The following is a 21,370-nucleotide window of genomic DNA, read 5'->3' on the forward strand; positions in this document are numbered from 1 at the left end:
ACCCCAAAAATCTCTATTTGGGAAATCTCGCATCATATGCCCCGGACGTCCACATGTATAACAAGCATCAGAACCAGCTCGGTATTGGCCCAAGTGTCCTCTACCACAGATGTCACTCCACGGCAAAAATGACCATGTCTACCCTAAACCTTGCTGTCGCTGCAAACCCGACGCCCGTGAACTCTCACCTGGTCCTGAATAAGTATAACGGTCATACCTGTAACCCTGTAACTGAGGTGGCGGAGGCCTAGGTGGTCGTCCGAAGTACTGGGGCCTATAACTACCTTGAGACTGCTCCTGAGACCTGTCAAATCTCATCCTCTTACGCTGCCCTGACTCGGTCCTCTTTGTACCCTACTGCCGATGCCTACCCCTTTCTATATTATGGGCAAATGCTTGAACCCGGGATATATCCATACTATCCTGCAATGCAGCAGTGGAACATGCCTCGATCAACTCTGGGGCCTACCCTGCTATAAACTTGTGGATCATGTCTCTCATAGTAGTAACTATGGATGGTGCATATCGGGCCAATGAGTCAAAATGGAGACTATACTCTCGAACACTCATATTGCCCTACTTGAGGGCTAGAAACTGATCGACTCGAGCCTGTCGGATCTCTCGCGGTAAGTACTGGTCAAGGAAGGCATCCGAAAAATTCTCCCAAATAGCTGGAGGTGTATCACGTCCCTCTCCATCCCTCATACCAAAGGATGGCTATATCTCAGAGTCAAAAAATTGCTAGCTCAACTGCCTCTATTTCCGTGGCATGCATAACCTGAAATATCCTGTGAAGTTGATCTATGAAATCTTGTGGGTCCTCCCTCTGATTTCTCCCCGTGAACTCTGGGGGACTCAAAGCAATTAACTCTCGAACCCTTGAACTCCAAGACCCCTCAGAAGATCTTGCACTAGCGGGTGCCCTAGCCTGTTGCTGGGTAGCTACCAAATGTGTCAACAAATGCACCGCACTCCTCAAGTCCTGATCTAATGGAAGCGGAGGGAGAACTGGATATGCGTTCTCCCTAGGAATCTCCTCAGGTGGTGGAGGAGCCGGTAGTGGCTGGGTAGGGGTCTCTCCCTGGGCCACCGATTGGGCCCTATCTACTGGGGGTACCCTTCTAGTCCCCTCACCTATTATTGTATCTCTCCTCTAGCTAGCCGTAGTCTTCCTAGTCATCATCATCTGTGCATGACAATGCCAACGCGTAAGTTTAACTCAAATTTCCTATAACTCAGTTCTATAGCACGATTTAGATTTGGAAAAAGGGTGACCAACTCCTAAATGCCCTGTAATCCCATGCTTATATAATGTGGTGCATAACACATCTATAAACAAGACCCTACTAGACACGGCTTGTAGACTCCCTAGGAAAGAACTGCTCTGATACCACTTTTGTCACGCCCCGAACCTGGGGGGCGAGACCGGCATCCGGTGCCTCACCTATCATTGTGTACCAACTTATGACTAAGGGACTCTGAACATATAATGTCATACTTTGGTCATGGGCCACATTGCAAGACAATTTGCGAAGCAAAATATAAAACTGAATGGAAACTAACGCTGACAAAACATCGATATGAAGCTGGGCCGGCAAGGCCGTCCTAACTACTACAGCTGACAATCCAACAAAATATATATACAAGGCCTACAAGACCAACATACTGCACTAACTGACATGTTATGTCTACAAGCCTTTACTGATGGATATACTGTGATCGGAATAGGGCCCTGACCTACCCATAGCCTATATACATATATACACAAGATGTACACAAAACTTCCAGACCCGGCAACTTAGAAGGACGTGGAGCTTACCGATAAAGCTGAACTCGGGCAACACCTACTGAGGAGGCCTACCCATCTGTCTTTCTGAACCTACACGCATGAAATGCAGCATCCCTAGAAAAAGGGACGTCAGTACGAAATAATATACCGAGTATGCAAGACAATAAAACAACTGAAAGCAGCAACTGAATTGATAATATAATAACTAAAAGTAACTAGGAGTCAAAGATGATCTGGAGGTATACTTACCTGCTGATACTGACTCAATTCTCTCAATATAGTAAGTAAAATAAATGTCCGGCCTTACAAGGCTCGGCATATATATAACTTCTCCATCGTAGTAGGCTCGCTCATAGGCGCTCGGCTAGACTAGGCTCTGTATCTCGGCCAATTGGGCTCGGTATATAACTTACCATCTGATCAGAGGTTTCCCAATAGGGGACTGCCCCACGATTATAGCTCGATGGTAATGAAAATAATGTAATACTGTATATCTAAATGAACAAGAAACGGGAAACCTATTTTAGGGTCAAAAGCATGTTAATACTTTGCCTTGAGATAATGAAATAGGATAACATAACCAAGCAACACTTGTTTTATTTTAAAACTACATGATGCTAGGTGAAAACAAAAGAAGCATAGGCTATTCTACATACCAAAGAACATTTGCACTTTTGTCATGTAATAGAAGGACCTGCATTTCTTAAACATTGATTTTAATATCTATATTCAACTAAGAGTAATGCAGACTCAGTCCCCACAAATAACCTCTTTACATGCAACTAGCTGTTGAATCTGCGAGCTAGGTAGAGTCCATAAATAAGTATATATAGAACATCTTCTCTCTTGACTGGAAGAAGACAATACTCAATTGAATAAAAAGTCTCGATAAGGGTGAATACTATAATTTATGAGACTAGGAAAATGTACATAAATTCCGGAATATGAATTTCTCTTTATGTCTCGTTATCAAACTCATGTAATTAAGAGATCATGCCAAAATAAAGAAAGGGCTTAGCCTTAACATACCCGGAGTAGGAAAAAATCCCGTTGTTATTACGCAATGCAAATTTCGTATGAATTTCTTTACAAATCTAAGAACTGCCGCTGCTATTGTAACATGAAGTCTCATGATGTAAACTTCATCTTTACATGAAGTTCATGCCTTTGCTAATATGAACTTCCAAAATCTCCTCAAAAATGAAATTTTGATATCAATAGTACATAATTGTAAAGATGACTAACATAGACATTCCTTCTACGTTTTTGATGACTAAGTGTATTGTCCATGTGTCTTTCTAATTTAGTAGCCTAAGTCAACAGTCATTAGACATTTCTCCACTTGCTACCACGTGAGGGGGGGAGGGGGCTTTGTCCCCACCTACAATTATAAATAAATCCTTAATTACATGGTTAATCTCCCGTTAAACTAATAATTGACCAATTACCCACATAATTAAGAATTATCTCAAATTACTTAAAATACTACTCATTTTTAATAGACTTTATACATCATATTATCATGGTCATATGGTACTTTGTGTGGTACTAGTCAATAAATATCGGGTATTATAGCTCGGACCGTATTTTATCCCTTGTTTGAAATAGCATAATACTTGTAATCTCAAAATAATTTCTTTCCCGAACTTATGTCGATTAACTTACGACGAAACTTTAACGTATGAAAATGCGAGATGTAACAGATGGTCTCCGGGAAAGAATCATGACCGAGGCTCACACTTCTAGGTATTCCGTGCACCCGGGCTCTACAAAGATATATCATGATCTTAAGGAAGTCTACTGGTGGAATGATATGAAGAGGAATGTAGCGGACTTTGTGGCAAGATGTCCAAATTTCCAGCAAGTGAAGGCCGAACACCAAAGGCCCGGTGGGTTGGAACAGAACATAGAAATTCCTATGTGGAAATGGGAGATGATCAATACGGACTTTTTGGTAGGACTACCTCGCACTCCTCGCAAGTTCGACTCGATTTGGGTGATTATGGATCAACTCCCGAAATTAGCACACTTCTTACCTGTTAAGGCTACCGACACAGCGGAATAGTATGCTCAGTTATATATCAAAATAATAGTCAGGCTGCATGGCACTCCAGTTTCCGTCATTTCTGATTGGGGGGCACATTGCACATCTAACTTTTGGAAGAAAGTTCAGCAAGGGTTGTGTACTCAGGTAAATCTTAGGATAACTTTCTATGCACAGGCCGACGGGCAAGCAGAGCGGACTATTCAGACGCTCGAGGATATGTTGTGTGCTTATGTTCTTGACTTCAAAGGTAGCTAGGATGATCATTTGTCGTTCATAGAATTTTCCTACAATAATAGTTATCATGCTAGTATTCATATGGCACCATTCGAGGCTCTATATGGTAGGAGATGTAGATCTCTCATTGGGTGGTTTGAGATTGGGGAAGCGGAGTTGATAGGACCAGACCTTATGCAACAAGCTATGGAGAAGGTTAAGATCATTAAGGAACAGTTAAAAACGGCCCAGAGTCATCAGAAGTCCTATTCGGATATACGTCGTAGGGATTTGAAGTTCCAAGAGGATAATTGGGTATTCTTGAAAGTTTCCCTCATGAAGGGGGTAATGCGGTTTGGTAAGAAAAGAAAATTGAGTCCGAGGTATGTCGGACCGTACAGAATCATTCAAAGGACTGGCTAAGTGGCTTTCAGGCTAGAACTACCTCCGAAGATGTCTTTAGTGCACTCGGTGTTTCATGTATCCATGTTGAAGAAGGTGGTTGGAGATTCGTTGCTTATTGTTCCGGTTGAGACTATAGAGGTTAATTAAGGACTGACTTATGAAGAAATTCCGGAAGTTGAGAAATAAGGAGATTGCCTCTGTGAAAGTGCTATGGCAAAACCAATAGGTTGAAGAGGTCACCTGGGAAGCCGAGGAAGAGATGAAGATGAAGTACCCTAATTTATTTAAATAGCTATGTAATTGTATCCATGATGTTAAGATCTAACTTTCTACAAATTATGTTCCCCCTGTACAGCTTATGTTAAGAATACTCCCTCTTGGTAATGCAATGTTTATGGCGTTGTTGTCGGTGTTGTTTCCGTATTGTTGTACATCATTGTGTTGTGGTTATGTTGTTAGGATTAGTTTCTGTGATTCCTTGACAGGTGGATAGGCCCAGTTAAAAGGGAAACTCTGTCGAAATGTTTCGAAATTTAGGGAGTTAGTCAAAAATAATAGGGGACTATTGGTGTGTGTAGTTGAAGTAATAGTTGAATCACAGTGGATGCTAATGACGAATTTTGACACTCATTCGAGGATGAATGATCCTAAGCGGGGGAAGATGTAAGGCCCCGTAAAATTTTTACCTAAAACCCAAGGTTTCGTGGTGCCGAGGTAGACTTATGTGTTGATGATTGTAGAGAAAGATCAAAGTGGTACAGACTTTTTGGGTTGAACAGTGCGTTGGGCAGTTGAAGAAAGTTTTTGGGAGTGGAGGGCATTTTCTGCGGTTCATTCTGCAATCGCAGAACTGATATGTGGACCGCATATCTGTCGTGGAATGAAGCAGAAATGTGAGCTAATTTTAGGACCAATATGCAGTCCCTTATGCGACCGCATAATCAATTTGCGGGCCGCAAAACCCATCGCATACCCAACATAAAAATTTTCGGAGGGAAGTTCTGCGGCATATTATGTGATCGCAGAATTGGTCTGCGGACTGCAGACCTATCGCGGAGTGAAGCCGCAATGCCCAGTTCCGGAGGGCCATTATGCGGTCCATTTTGCGGGCCGCAGAAGCGTAATGCGGTTGCATATGAGCCCGCAGATCTGCACTAGGGCTTTATTTTCCTAATTTTCTTAACCCGACCCCATTTCGATATATAGTAGTTGAAAACCATTTGTAAGGTAAAAACATGATAATTTTATAGAGAGGGAGTGCCATACAGTGGGAGGGGAAGTTCCTAATATTATTGTCCATCAATTCTTGCTCAAAGTTGGACAATTCATAAGGTGAAACTCACAAGTTCTTCATCCAAGAGGTACGGTTCCATATCCTAGTCTCAATTTCGAATTTGGGGTAGAAGATGGTTAATGAGGGGTGTGATTCTTGGGTGTGAGAGTGTATCTATGCATGCATGTACAATCATGAGTTGTGGGAAGGTAGATGAGCTCAAATGGGTAGACCTTGGGTTGTGGGGTGAAAGAATCCACCATAGGAGAAGCTAGAAATCATAATGCCCACCTAGTATTTGATAAAATGCTCAAATGAGTTGGACACATGAACTCCTTCCTAATTTGTGTTTTATGTTACTATATCTCTAAATAGATCAAAGTTGCTAGGACTTCCGGAACTGTGTAGTGAATTAAGGAAAGCTCAAAGCGAGGTATGTTGGCTAAACTCCTCTTTTAGAATTAAACCCCGCAATGGCCTTGTAAGTCCCGTATTGCTCATTATAAATTGATCATTCTGATTAAGCCTTGTGTCAGAAGATATATGCGTTCAATATGTATTCCAAATGTTCTTGTTATGTTGAGTTACTATTTGAGAAGGTGATTTTAAGCATGGGTTGTGTGTTAATATGTTATGACTTGAAAACGTGATTCTAATGAAAGCTATCATGTTGAATTGTGTAAGAAATCACATGTGCCTAAGACCCTTAATTGCTCAAATGTGTACTTATGTCTTGAATAGAAATGTTTGTTGTTGACGATCCGTGATGATGTTTGAAAGTAAAATAGTAAGTATAGAATATGAAATACGGCCAACATGCTAACAATGATATTACATTTGGGGCCATTAGTGACAATGAATCAAATAGGCGAGAACAAGATGTTGAAATGAGTTGTGAATCCTTTTAATAATAAATGCTTTGGGAGTATCGTTTAGTCACCGAGGAAGGGTAGGTCAAAATAACCTAACCCAGAAACTACACGTGCTAGTGTAGGAGTGATTGAGGGGTAAGTCCCTGTTGTAATGTGATGAGGTTCTTTCCCCTTATATGGGATGATAATGATGTGTTGAGATGTTTCCCCTTGTATGGGATGAGATTATTTCTAGTGAGATGTGATATGATGTAGACCCACACGACATTGTGGTGAGACGGCTTAGTCGGTCATGCTGAGATTGGACGCCATACCGTGCACATGGTGGTATTGTGAGTGGACATCTCAGGGTGAGACGGCTTAGCCGATCGGGCTGAGATTAGACCCCATGCCAAAAGTACGGTGGTGTATCGGTGCTAAAGATCTACCAACTTAAAAAGATTAAAACTTTCATGAAATTTACCTTTCCCCTAACTTGACACCTTGATGCTGTTGAATCTCTTAATGATTTCATGTTCCTTCTCCGTTTACTGTTATTCGTTCTAATGAGAGGGTGTTTAGTTTTACATACCAGTACTAGTCTATATGTACTAACATCCCTTTTTTCGGGGGCGCTGCATCTTTAATGGATGCAGGTGGTTCCATAGTAGGTGGTGCTGATCGGTGGCAGCAGCACGCCCTCTTCTCAGCTGACTTGGTGAGCCTCACTTCATTTCGGGGTCATGTATCTCTTGTCCTTTGTACATAGCATTTTGAGGTATAGTAGGGGGCCTTGTTGCTGGCACTTTCTTAGCACTCTTTTGTTTCTATTAGAGGCTCCGTAGACATAGTGTGGGTTGTATCTTGTTTCGGTAAGGTTGAACTAAAAATATAGTAATCGTATCATCTTATCGTCCAATTAATGAAATGTATTCTTCTCTTCATTTATGGGTGAGTTGGGTAGACGGCATTGTGCAGGCTTGCTCAACTGGGTAACTATGTTGAGCGCCAGTCGCCCCCCCTCCCCCCCCTGAAGTCGGGGCTTGGCAGCCATATCATATCATCCACAAACAAGTGGACAAGCTTAGGTGTCCAACAAAGAAATATAGCAGATATTAGAGAAGACACTGAGTGTTAATAAGAAGGGTTGGGCTGCAAAGTTAGATGATGCCTTGTGGGCATATAGAACTGCATACAAAACACTAATTGGGACGTCCCCTTATAAACTTATTTATGGGAAGGCATGTCACTTTCCGGTTGAACATGAACACAAGGCGTATTAGGCAATTAAAAAGTTGAATATGGACTTTGAAGTCGCGGGTGAGAAGAGGCTCTTGCAGTTGAATGAGTTAGATGAGTTCAGGCTACACTCTTATGAAAATTCTAAGCTTTACAAGGAGAAAACAAAGAGATGGCATGACAAGCGTATCAAGCCACATCACTTTGAACCGGGCCAAAAGGTACTATTGCTCAATTCTAGGCTTAATCTGTTTCCTGAGAAGTTAAAATCGAGGTGGTCAGGTACATTTGAGGTGGTGAGAGTCACTCCTTGTGGTGCAATTGAGTTGCGCGTTTTAAATGCTGAAAGAAATTTTTAGTGAATGGGCAAAGAGTCAAGCACTATTGGGGAGGTGTCATTGATCGTCAGAAGTAGAAAGTTATACTCGCTGATGAGTAAGTGAAGCCCTGCGTCATGTCGCGATGTTAAATTAGGCGCTTGTTGGGAGGCAACCCAATGTTTATTACTTTCATAGCTTAGCTTTTCAAATTTTTAGTTAGAGTAGACTAGAGTTTTTGTTTTCTTTGTAGGCATAGAAATCATAAGTATAATGGTGTGGGATATGTAAAATGGATATATTAAGTTCTCAGGGGATTTGGGGATTTCTTTTAAAAAAACACAATTGCGGAGAAGTAGTGCCCATACCAGCACCTAGCGCTACCTATGGCACAGAAAATAAAAACTTTTCTCCCCCAGTGCCAGGTCTAGAGCGACGCACTGGACTGGGGGGTAGGTAAGTAATTGTTTTTTCTTTCTCATTTTTTTGTTTTATTGCTTTTGTTAACCCACACCCATAAATCCTGACCCACTAATCTCCTCCACTCATCCTTTAACCTATCTCCCATGACCTATAACCATTCCCCTACTAATTAAAATAACTCTAACCCTCCCCCCCCCTCAAGTTTTCAAATTTTCTCTTGATTTCATCTTCAGTCCCCCGGGTATGTTCCCTTTTCTCCATTATTTTTCTATTTTGTAGGTTAAACTCTCATCCCCCAACCCAATTCCCCCATTAGTGGTTTTTTAAAACTTTTTTCTATGGTGGGTGGCCTATTGTGTAATGAAAATAGTTGTCAAAAATTGGTTGTTGTGTTGTATACGTAGTAGTAAACTACAATTCCCTCTACTTCGTTAAAATTTGGGAGGGTGTAAGGCCCCGTAAAAGTTTTCCTAAAAACCAGGGTTCCGTGATGCCGAGGTAGGCGTAGAGGTTAATAATAGTAGAATGGCCGCAGAGTGAAGCAGCTACTTGGGCCATTTTGATGTCAACTTTGCGGTAATTATGTGACCGCATAACTATTTCGCGGGCCACACTTTGATCGCATAATCAGCCTTAGGATTTTTGCGGAGGAGGTTCTGCGGCGCATTAAGCGACCGCAGAACAGGTCTGCGGGATGCATAACAACCGCAAACCCAGGCAGAGGTTTTCCAGATTTTGGAACCAAATTATGCGGCCGATATGCGGACCGCATATCCATTCTGTGGTCGCATATGCGACCGCATACCCTGTTCCGGAGCTTCATTTTTGAATTTTTAAACCCGACCCTACTTTGATAAAACATATGCCATAGTCCATTTTTTAGAACATTTCTGATATTTTTAGAGTGAGAAAGAGTTCTTATAGTGGGGAAGTAACCTTCAACATAATATCCAATAATTCTTGCTCAATCCTTGAAGATTATCAAGAAAGTCTTCATCCTAAAGGTAAGAATCTATGCCCTGGCTCTTAATTTCGAAAATCTTCTAAAAGGGGGGATAATTAGAAAGAAAATTCTTGGGTGTGGGGGTTGTTATCTTGAATGCATGTGTTATCAAAGAATATGGGGAGGTTGTGAGCTAAAATTAGTAGAGAATGGGTTGGGGAATGATGAAATCTTTCACAAAAGGGCCTTAAAAACATTAATGCCCACCTTGTTTTTGATAATGTGCTCAAATGAGCTAGAATTATGACCATCTTCCTAATTTTAGTCCAACTTGTTATATTTCTAAAATAGATCGAAGTGCTAAGAATTTCATAATATTTTAGAGTTTAAAGAAGCTCCATTGAGGTATGTTGGCTAAACCCCCTTCTTCTTAGAATCGAATCTCACAGTGTTCATGTAATTGGTGTAAGTCCCAAATTGATCATAATAGAATTGGCTATTCCAAATGTGCTTGTGTTGAAGGATATATGCTCAATATGTATTGTAAATGCTTCATCATATCACCTTATAATTTAGGATGTGTTCAAAATATGGAATTTGTGTTAAAAATGTTAAAGACTTCAAGTCTAGGTCTATATAAAGGTTGTTATGTCAAATTGTATGAAAAGCCTCTAAGTGCCTAAGATTCTCAAATTGCTCATATGTGAATTTAATGTCTTGAATGGGAAGCCTTATTGTTGTTGATAATAATAATGATGTTCGAATGTGAAAAGGGAAAACTGGAATTATGAAATACGGACAAGTGCCAAGAATGACCTTATAATTGTAGCCACTAGTGCCAATGAATTCAAAGGATGTGAAAGAAGTATGATGTGAGATGATCGACTGAAAAAGGTAATATCTCGGGTGAGACGGCCTAGCCGATCGGGCCGTGATCGGACGCCATGCCACACTCATGGTGGTGACTGTACTGGAAAGTATAATGAAATTGTGGTTATGGTTGATGTCTCAAATGAGATAACCTAGCCGATCGGGTCGTGATAGGGCTCTGTGTAAGAATACGATGGTATTGTGAATTATGGTATATCAGCACTAAAGATCACCCAACCTAATAACATGGAAATTGACTTGAAAACTTATGTGATCCCTAACTTGATGTTTTAGTATTATTTGAAGCTCTTATTGAATTCTTGATTGTTCCCCTTGTATTATTATTCATTCTATTGAGATGGTGTTTAGTTTTACGTACTAGTACTATTCGATGCTACTAACATCCCTATTGCCGGGGGCGCTGCATCTTTAAATGTATGCAGGTGATTCTACAGCAAGCAGTGTTGATCAGCGATAGTGGTACATCCTCTTCCCATCAGACTTAGTGAGCCCCACTTCATCCCGGGGTCATGTATTGTATCTTTTGTTCATATTATTATCACATTTTGAGGTATAGCCGGGGCCTTGTTACCGGCACTATAATAACACTCTTTTGTATCTTATAGAGGCTTCGTAGACACTATGTGGGTTGTACATGGGTGCTAGAAAAGTCAAACAAGTTATGTTGTGTTTTGATCACTTGTTCCACTCAACTATAAGAATGTGTATTTTGACACTTAAAAGTGAAGTAACTAATAGAAAGGTTTTGGTATTGTATTCATGATCTCCCTATTGTCTAATTAATGAATATATGTCACCTCTTTTTCCATGAGTGAGTTTGGGGTAGAAAGTATCTAGCAGGCTTGCTCGGCCGGGTTCACTCAGTTGAGCTCCGATCGCGCTCCCCGAGGTTGGGGCGTGACAGAGGGCCACCATGTTCCACCATTGTTGAATTGAGTTGCACACACTTAATGCCCACCATGTGTTTGATAAAATGCTTCAAAGAGTAAATTGCGCACTGGTGAATTTGATATCGGGCCAAGTGTGGGGTGTTTGGGGGTGGGTTTACATAACCCGAAGCTTGTCTTTAATGTTCACATGCTATAACCATTCCACCCACACCATGTATCTTATATTATGTATGTTGTATCACTTTGTTAGAACTAGCTAGTGTAGTGTATTAGTTGTAGAGATTGAGGACCATGTGTTACATAATTACACTAAGGCTAAGTCACTTTGCCATGTTCCACTACTTGATTCGTGTGGCTTAGTTAGTGAATTATGATTATGTGGCATGGGTACTTGAGTACCCATCGTCGTATTGTGCAATACTTGTGCACTTTAAACCAATATTCTGAGTATATTACATAGAGCCTACGGTTTCAAGTGTGGGGTCATCTTTGACTCTCACGATAACCTTAGGCAGATTTCTTGATTCATTCTCACATTCATGATTATTGTGATATAGGTTGATATGGCTCGTGATGGTGCAAACAAGGGCAAATGAGTGGGAAGTCCTCAACCACTGCTCACACTCCTAAATAGCGCGAGGAAGGGGAAGGGTCATCTCGGCAAGCTAAGGGGAAACATGTTGCCGACGGATCGAGGAGAGCACCATTTGGTCCAAGGCCCCATATAGATCTAGCTCGGGAGGATGCCATCAAGTGGTATCATAGCTTTGAGTCGTATGGGCGGTACATCTTGAAAATGGGAATCAATGTGAAAACTCTAGAGAAGAACTTCCTAGACGTGCCAGGCCGGCTGAGAGAAATGAAGATGGATAAGTTCCTAGAGTGCCAGGGATATGCAAATTAGATCATGGTGAGGGAATCTATGCAAATTGGACTGGGGACCTGTTCATGCCGTGGGTCCGAGGAAAAGAAGTGCCGCTGGATAGGGACTCCTTATGTAAATTCTTGGGAGTTGACTGCCCTAACCCGTGAAGGCTGCAAAAGTTTGTCAATTGCCCAAGCTACTAGGCTATATGTCACACTCTATGTGGCGCCGATTCCAATGCAGTGTACAAGAACTAAAGGTGACACCCATCTTGAGATGATCCGCATCGACTTCAACAAGACTGCCAAGGTATGGCAAAACTTCTTGCAGGCCATACTGATGCTAGTTGAGCACAACAGTGAATGCACTCGGGCTCGAGTGTGTTTGATATTTCGTTCTGTTGAGTGGGAGACCCATCAATATGGGCGAGATCATGTTAGGAGAGATGGCCCGCACACGATTTGGGTGGAAAATCAAAAGATTTTTCTTTGGCAACTTGTTAACATAGTACATGCTTTCCCGAGAGGTACCCGAATACCCCAGTTATGATGAGGTTGTGGAGGCTCCTAAGGGGTTGATGGACATTACATCCTTGTTGGAGTCTACGTCTAAGCTGAGCCAGGCGGCGCGGAACGAGAGGGACAAAAACTTCAATAGGTATCTCTATAGCTCCCTGAATGTGATAATGAGTAGGTTAGGCATGTCGAATGAGGAGCGTCTACATCTACACAATTATATGTCCACTTCTTCAAAAGAGATGTTGGGAATTGCACCTGGCAGTCCAGTTCACCCGTCAGAGGATGAGAACACCCTCAAAGGCTCCGGCGATGAGGATGATCTTGATGTTGATGTCATGGGGCCAATGGCTTTGATGCCCCTGGTAACGGATAATGATGATGAGTCTAGAGCTGCGACTGGGGGACATTCTGAGTATGAAAGATCCGAGTATGACCCGCTTGGTTCCGACTAGCAGGGTGGGGGACCTACTTCCTGTGATGTAAATTGTATAAATCTGTTTCTTTTTATTAGTTTTTCTTTTAGCAACCCGTAGTATACATAGTCTAGTTATAGAAAATAATACAAAAATAGAAAAAACAAATTAGAAAAAACTCGGTCATTTCCCAACGATGGATCTTTTGGACAATTTTCTTGAGAGATTAAAGTCCGATTAAAAACACCAAAAGATTTTCTTTTTCTTATTTAGGATAGTTAGGTAGTATCCCTTAGTTTTATTTTGGGTGTCGGGTTTTTTTCCAAGGGTGTAGCTTGAACCGGGTAATTTATTTTTTATAGGAGTAGGATAGGAAGAAAAATGAGTTTCTCTGAGGTACCTATAGACATGCTTGGTATTGGGACATTAGGCAATGGCATGCGCTCTGTCCTCCCATACATTTGATTTGAATTGTGATGCTTGAGTAAAATAAATAGCCTACTTTGTGACACCTTCTCTCAATTGTTTGACTTGTATGTCACCTAGTGCAATGTTGCTTAAAGTTTCTCAACTATATGTACTTGCTTGACTTGAGAGTTGAACATAACCGTCTGGATTGAGTCATGTGCAATGTGTGTGAGAGCATTTATGATATTCTGTTCTATCATGTGTAGTCTAGAACTTGCCCTGTGTATTAACCGAAGCGAAATCATTAAAGTGTGCTAGTCTAGGAGATGGCAGGGGCATTTCTTTGCATGATCATAGATGTGCTTGTTACTTAAAATAAAATTTCCCCATTGCTAGCCCCTTTGAGCCTATAGACCTTTTCCTTGGCACGCACATTACAAGTTGTATCCCTATTTTGTTCTTAATTTGAGCTTGTTAAACCTTTACCTTCGAAGGCACTTAGTCGCTAAAAGAAGTAAGGTGAGAGATTGGGAAGTAGCTTTCGAGTGGAACCATGGAAGGTCCCTTAAGGTGCACTAAAGTTGTGAAAAAAGGCCACTAGCCGATGCCCCTTAATGTATTGAGTGTGTGTAGTAGAAAAAAGAGAAAACAATTCAAGAAAAGAAAAAAAATACAAATAATGTAGAAAAATACACCTCCTAATCTTACTAATTCGTGCTAGTGGGAATATAGAAGTGCTTAATTGGAAAAAGGGCTATGTTGTGTATGGTTTGTGGCGAGTGAATTGGTTGAGAAGAATATGTGTTCGATTTTTGAGTATAGTGTATTAAAGTGCTTAGGAGGGTTAGTAACTATTACTAAATGTATCCTACCCTTCCCTTAGCCTACATTACAACCCATAAAGTCCTAATTGATCCTAGACTCGGCTAGCTTAGATTAGTAGAGATGTATACTACGGGCAAGCTTATGGTACGACCACGGGATGCACATGAATTCTTTGTGAGAGTGAGTGATTTTTTTTTCAAATTGTGTGATGTCCTTAAATTATATTCAAAGTCATACTTGAATGTGGGGACTATTCTATATTCACTCTTTTGTTTGTTGGTGAGGGAACATGATCTCATGATGAATTGGTGATGTTGTGAATTTCTCTTGTTGGGTGAGTGCGCGAGTTGAGGGTGCTTAGTGGTAACGAATCGGCTCTTGAGGTAGGGCGGTTATGGATAAGTTTTTTGAATTGATTGAATTGAAATGTTTATACCTGGGTATGTTTAAAACATGGAGAATGTGAAATTTGTATGCTCATGCTTGATTGCCGGTATCGATCATAGTCAAGGGTAGAGTGTACGATTAAAAATTGAATTCTTCCTCCCTAATTGAGATGTGTACGTTGTTGGGGTGTGGTTGATAGTCCCATTGCTCGAGGGCGAGCAAGAGTCTAAGTGTGGGGTGTTGATATTTAGCTTAAAGTATGTATATTTATATGCATATCGCCTTGCATTTTACTTATGTTTCATATATTTCAGATGTGAAATGTAATCATTTATGTTAATTCGTGGTATTTTTATGTGTAGGAATCATCCGGAGAGAATATAGGACGAAGGTGCGAGATTGGACGCCAAAAGGAGCGAAATGGGAAAAATGCCACAGAGTAGCGCCCATGCTAGCGTGTGGTGCTACCTGTGGCGTAGAAGGCAGAATGCTAAAACATCCCAGCGCCAGGGCTACCGTCCCACGCTAACCTAGGCACTGGTGATGGTAAAGTTCTCCTAGTTCCCCAGAGACAAGGTTATTGCGGCCCAAGAACTCCAACTCGTATAAAAGCAATACTAAGCCTTGTGGGAGGAGATGCCACTTTGAGGGGAGAATACACACGAGGAACATCCGGGATCAAGGATATCTCAGTTTTCTTCATCTTTTCTTAGTATTCTCAATTATTCAACACTTGTGAATTTGGTTTGATCTTATCATGAGTGGCTAAAACCCATAGTCCTGGGGTTGTAATTTAGCCATGAATGTTATTTTTTGACGTTGACTTAACCTTGATTATAATTTTCTAATATATGGTTGTTTCTTCAATTCTGTGATTAATTGCTTAATTGTCTGGCCAACAGTTAGGTTCTATTTTAATCTATGCTATGCTTGGGAAAGCTACGTCTAGATTAGAGAAGAATTGGAGAGGGCATGATCTTAACTCTGAGTGGGGGGAGGATTTGTGGTTAGGATAGGAATATACCTAGTCATCATGCTTAATTAAATATCATAATCTTAATGCATTCTTAATAGATTGATTCCATAGGAAGTTAATCTATTTTGAATAGGTGAGTAGTAATTTGGGAGAATACTACGAGAGCAATGATTCTATTAATCTGCAACCATGAGTGAATTGTATGAAAGGGAGAGTTAATTAGAACACAATAGGATTGGTGAATCGATCACAACCCTGGAATATCCATCACTACTGAATACACAACAACTATTTTGTTGTTTGATTAATTAGTTACTTGTTAGAATCATTGCTTAGTATAATCACAATTTTGAACTCTGATTGACTCGACTGAATAACAATTTTGGTGAAACTAGTGGGTAGTTAACACAAATCTATGTGGGTTCGACACTCGATTTATCAGTTTATTACTTGTACGACCACGTATACTTGTTTGTGCGTTTAGGAGCAACAACCACTAGCTAGGGCCGTGAGAGGCCAAGGCCACAGTGGAGGTCGAGGCATGGCTCGTACTACGGCCAGAGCAGCACCTGTGGAGCCACCAGTTGCTCCAGCTTAGGAGCAGGTACTAGATGTGGTTGAGCCGGTGGGACCAGCTCAAGCACCAGTATTGCCCATTGTGATTCTAGGCCTTTAGGATGCCTTAGCCTAGATTTTGACTATGTGCACGTGCCTGGCTTAGGCTGTTTCATTTCCAGCTGCAGCAGCCACTTCACAAGCCAGAAGAGGTGCCCAGACTCCTGCCCCCCATACTCCAAAGCAGCTAGCTCAGGGTCACCAGACACCGGGTGTATTGCCAGTTCAGCAGGTTGCTGCCGATAGGGCCGAGGTTGGTCCCCATATAAGTGATGAGGAGCAGAAAAGATTGGAGTGGTTTGGGATACTTAAGCCTCCAGAGTTCAGTGGAGTAGAGTTAGAGGATGCTCAGGATTTCATACACTGGTGTCAGCAGATTCTTCGCACAGCGGGTATTTTGGACACCAGTGGGGTTTAATTCCCTACTTTTCAGCTGACAAGGGTAGCTTACTGATGGTGGCAGGCTTATGAGTTGAGCAGGCTAGCCGATGCAGCGCCACTTACATGGCATGAGTTCTCAATTCTCTTCTTAGAGAATTTTATTCCACAGACTCACAGAGAGGAGTTGCGTAAGCAGTTTGAGAAGCTACGCCAGGAGGATATGACTGTGACTCAGTATGAGATGAGGTTTTCAGAGTTGGCTCGTCTCGCGGTATGCTTGGTTACCACTGAGAGGGAGAAGATTAGGAGGTTCAATGATGACCTCAACTATGGATTACGCTTCACTATGGATCAGGATGTTGCGACAAGTGCGAGGTTCAATGAGGTGGTTGATATTGCTAGATGCTTAGAGCTGGTTCGCAAGTAGGAGCATGAGGAGCGCAAGTCTAAGAGACCTTGTAGTTCAGGTGGTTTCAGTAGTGCCTCATCTGAAGGCCAGTCCTACTATAGCAGAGGTCGTTCTTCTAAACCTCTTCAGGTAGCTCGCCATATTCCTCGTGGTTCTTTAGTTAGCCAAAGTTCCTACAGTGGACGCCTAGCTCAGTCAGCATCCAGTGCATTGCTGACATAGAGTTCTTACCATGCTTTATCTGCATAGGGTTCCTCAGGCAGCTATTTATATCATCAGGGTTAGTAGCTCCGTCAGATGAGGGGTTGTTTTGAGTGCTGGGATTTGAGTTAACTCAATAGGGAAATCCCTAGACTATTATGTAGGGTTCCACAGCAAAGTTCTCATCCTATGACTCCAGCACTAGCAGCCACACCACCCGTGCAGCTAGCTTGGGGTGAGGCTTAGTCATCTCGAGGCCGCCCTAGAGGGGGAGGTCGATTACGAGGTGGTCAGGCCCGTTGCTATGCATTTCCATCTAGGCCAGAGGCAGTTGCCTCTGATGCCATGATCACATGTATTGTTTCGGTATGCCACAGGGATGCTTTGGAATTATTTGTTCCTGGTTCAACTTATTCATAGGTAGCATCGTACTTTGCTTGTTATTTATATATGCCCCATGATTCCTTAGTTATGTCTGTTCGTGTATTTACACCGGTGAGCGATTCTATTATTATGGACTGTGTGTATCGGTAGTGTGTGGTGACTATTGGGGGATTAGAGATGAGAGTTGATATTTTACTCCTTAGAATGGTTTATTTTGATGTGATTTTATGCATGGACTAGTTGTCACCATGTCACACTATTCTGGACTATCACGATAAGACCGTGAAGTTGGCGATGCCGGGATTGCCTAGGGTGGAGTGGAGAGGTTCTCTAGACTATGTTCCCAGTAGAGTGATTTCATATTTGAAGGACTAGTGGATGGTTGGGAAGGGATATTAGTACTAATGCTCCTACCGTTGAGTCAGTTCCGATAATGAGAGACTTTCCAGATATGTTTCCTGTAGACCTGTCAGGCATGCCACCCAATAGGGACATTGATTTTTGTATTGACCTGGTGCTGGACACTCAACCCATCTCTATTCCTCCGTATCGTATGGCACAACAGAGTTGAAAGAATTGAAAGAACAACTTCAGGAGCTACTTGATAAGGGATTTTAGGCCTAGTGTGTCTCCTTGGGGTGCACCGGTTCAATTTGTGAAGAAGAAGAAGGATGGTACTATGCGGATGTGTATTGATTACAGGTAGTGGAACAAAGTTACAATTAAGAACAAGTATTATTTACCACGCGTTGATGATCTATTTGACCAACTTCAGAGAGCTAGAGTGATTTGAGGTCTGGATATCACCATTTGAAGATTCAGGATTCTGATATTTTGAAGACGGCATTCAGGACCCGCTATGATCACTAGGAGTTTCTATGATGTCTTTTGGGCTGACCAACGCCCCAACAACCTTCATGCACCTGATGAACAGTGTATTCCATTCATATCTTGATTCTTTTGCCATAGTATTCACTGATGATATACTGGTGTACTAACGCAACCAGGAGGATCATGAATAGCATATGAGGATTGTACTCCAGACGTTGACGTAGAAGAACCTATATGCTAAATTCTCCAAGTGTGAGTTTTTGCTTGATTTTGTGGCATTTTGGGGCACGTGGTGTCTAGTGAGGGGATCAAGGTGTTGAAGAAGATTGAAGCAGTTCAGAGTTGGCCCAGATTATCTTCAACTACTGAGTTTTGGATGTTTCTTGGTTTGGACGGGTATTATCACCGTTTTGTGGAGGGGTTCTCATCCATTGTTACACCTTTGAGTATATTGACCCAGAAGGGTGCCCTATTTAGGTGGTCTGATGAGAGTGAGGAGAGCTTTCAGAAGCTCAAGACCGCCTTGACCATAGCTCCAGTTCTAGTTTTACCTTCAGTATCGGGTTCATATACGGTTTATTGTAATGCTTCTCGGATTGGTATTAGGTGTGTCTTAATGCAGGAGGGTAGGGTGATTGCTTATGCTTCGCCCCAGCTGAAGCCCCATGAGAAGAACTAACATGTTCATAATCTAGAGTTGGCAGCCATTGTCCATGCATTGAAGATTTGGAGGCATTATTTATACAGCATGTCATGTGATGTATTTACAAATCATCGGAGTCTACAGTACTTGTTTAAGTAGAAGGATCTAAATTTGAGGTAGCGGAGGGGTTAGAGCTTTAAAAGATTATGATATCACCATTTTGTATCATCACATGAAGGCCAATGTGGTGGCCGATGCCTTAAGTAGAAAGGCTGAGAGTATGGGTAGACTTGCATATATTTTAGTTGGTGAGAGGCCGCTAGCATTGGATGTTCAGGCTTTGGCCAATCAGTTCATGAGGTTAGATATTTCGGAGCCTAGTCATGTTCTTGCTTGTGTAGTTTCTTGGACTTCTTTGTATGAGAGCATCAGAGAGTGTCAATATGACGACCACCATTTGCTTGTCCTTAAGGACACGGTGCAGCGCGGTGATGGCAAAGAGGTTTCTATTAGAGATGATGGTGTGTTGCGGATGTTAGGTCGGATTTGTATGTCCAATGCGGATGGGTTACGTGAGTTGATTCTTGAGTAGGACCACAGTTCGTGGTATTCCATTCATCCGGGTGCCACTAAGATGTATCAAGATTTGAGGTAGCACTATTGGTCGAGGAGGATGAAGAAAAATATAGTAGAGTTTGTGTCTCGGTGCTTGAACTGTCAGCAGATGAAGTACAAGCATCAGAGGCCGAGCGGTTTGCTTCAGAGACTTGAGATTCCCGAGTGGAAATGGGAGCGTGTTACCATGGATTTTATTGTTGGGCTCCCACGGACATTGAAGAAATTTGATGTAGTTTGGGTACTGTGGACCGGTTAACTAAGTCTGCACATTTTATTCCGATTGTGACTACCTGTTCTTCAGAGCGGCTGGCTCAGATATATATCCGTGAGATTGTTCGCCTTCATAGTATACCAGTGTCTATTATCTCTGATCGAGGCACGCAATTCACATTGCAGTTTTGGAGAGCAGTGTAGTGAGAGTTGGGTACACGGGTTGAGTTGAGTATAGCATTCCACACCTCGACAGACAGACAGTCCGAGAGCACCATTCAGATCTTGGAGGATATCCTATGCGTTTGGGTTATGGATTTTGTGGTTCTTGGGATCAGTTTCTACCGCCTGCAGAGTTTGCCTACAACAACAGTTACCAATCGAGTATTCAGATGGCTCCTTATGAGGCTTTATATGGGAGGCGGTGCCAACCTCCAGTTGGTTGGTTTGAGTTGGGGGAAGCTAGGTTGTTGGATACGGATCTGGTTCGGGATGCCTTGGAGAGAATCAAGTTGATTGAGGATCGGCTTTCTACAGGACAGTCCAGGCAGAAGAGTTATACTGATAGAAAGGTTCGTAATGTTGCATATATGGTGGGTGAGAAGGTTTTTCTCAGAGCTTCACCCATGAAAGGTGTGATGAGGTTCGGCAAGAAGGGCAAGTTGAACCCTCGGTATATTGGTCTTTTTGAGGTACTTGAGAGGATTTGAGAGGTGGCTTACAAGCTTGCATTGCCACCTAGTCTATCGGGTGTTCATCCAGTGTTTCATGTCTCTATGCTCCAGAAGTATTAGGGTGATCCTTCATATGTTTTGGATTTTAGCACGGTTCAATTAGATGGGGACTAGACTTATGATGTGTAGCTGGTGGCCATTTGGATTGACAGGTTACGAAGTTGAGATCAAAGAATATAGCTTCAGTGAAAGTTCAGTGAAGAGGCCAGCCAGTCGAGGAGGCTACTTAGGATGATGAGCGGGAGATGCGGAGCAGTCACCAACATATATTTAAGGCTCCAGGTATGATTCTAGACCCATTCGAGGATGAATGTTTGTCTAAGAGGGGGAGAATGTGACGATCCAGTTAGTCGTTTTGTGTATCATAGTTGTATTACCCTATTTATTGCTTATTCTATATGTTCTCTTGTGGTTACGTGACTTGTCGGGGTGGTTGGTTTGGCTTCAGGGATGATTCAGAGTAAATTGGGACACTTAGTCCCAAGGTTGGATGCTTAAGTTGAAAGAGTTGACCGGATGTTGACTTTTGTGTAAACGACTCCAGAATGGAGTTTTGATAGTTTCAATAGTTTTGTATGGTGATTTTGGACTTAGACGCATATCCAGATTTGGATTTGGAGGTCCATAGGTTGATTTGGTGCATTTTGGCAAAAATTGAAAGGTTGAAGGTT

At 42.0% G+C, this 21,370-nt stretch overlaps 2 protein-coding genes across 2 annotated transcripts; both read left to right on the plus strand.

Annotated features, from left to right (window-relative positions):
* The first annotated feature begins 19,369 nt into the window (after nt 1-19,369).
* On the plus strand, nt 19,370-19,729 carry LOC138895848 (uncharacterized). Its single transcript, XM_070180588.1, has one exon. The coding sequence runs from the start codon at nt 19,370-19,372 to the stop codon at nt 19,727-19,729; it is 360 nt and encodes a 119-aa protein (XP_070036689.1).
* A 535-nt stretch (nt 19,730-20,264) lies between these two features.
* LOC138895849 (uncharacterized) lies at nt 20,265-20,934 on the plus strand. The gene is made up of 2 exons (XM_070180589.1): nt 20,265-20,598; nt 20,852-20,934. Exons 1-2 carry the CDS (start codon nt 20,265-20,267, stop codon nt 20,932-20,934), a joined length of 417 nt encoding a protein of 138 aa, XP_070036690.1.
* The last annotated feature ends 436 nt before the right edge of the window (nt 20,935-21,370 follow it).

This window comes from Nicotiana tomentosiformis, chromosome 7 (assembly GCF_000390325.3).
Source record: "Nicotiana tomentosiformis chromosome 7, ASM39032v3, whole genome shotgun sequence".
In the NCBI taxonomy this organism is placed as follows: Eukaryota; Viridiplantae; Streptophyta; class Magnoliopsida; order Solanales; family Solanaceae; genus Nicotiana; species Nicotiana tomentosiformis.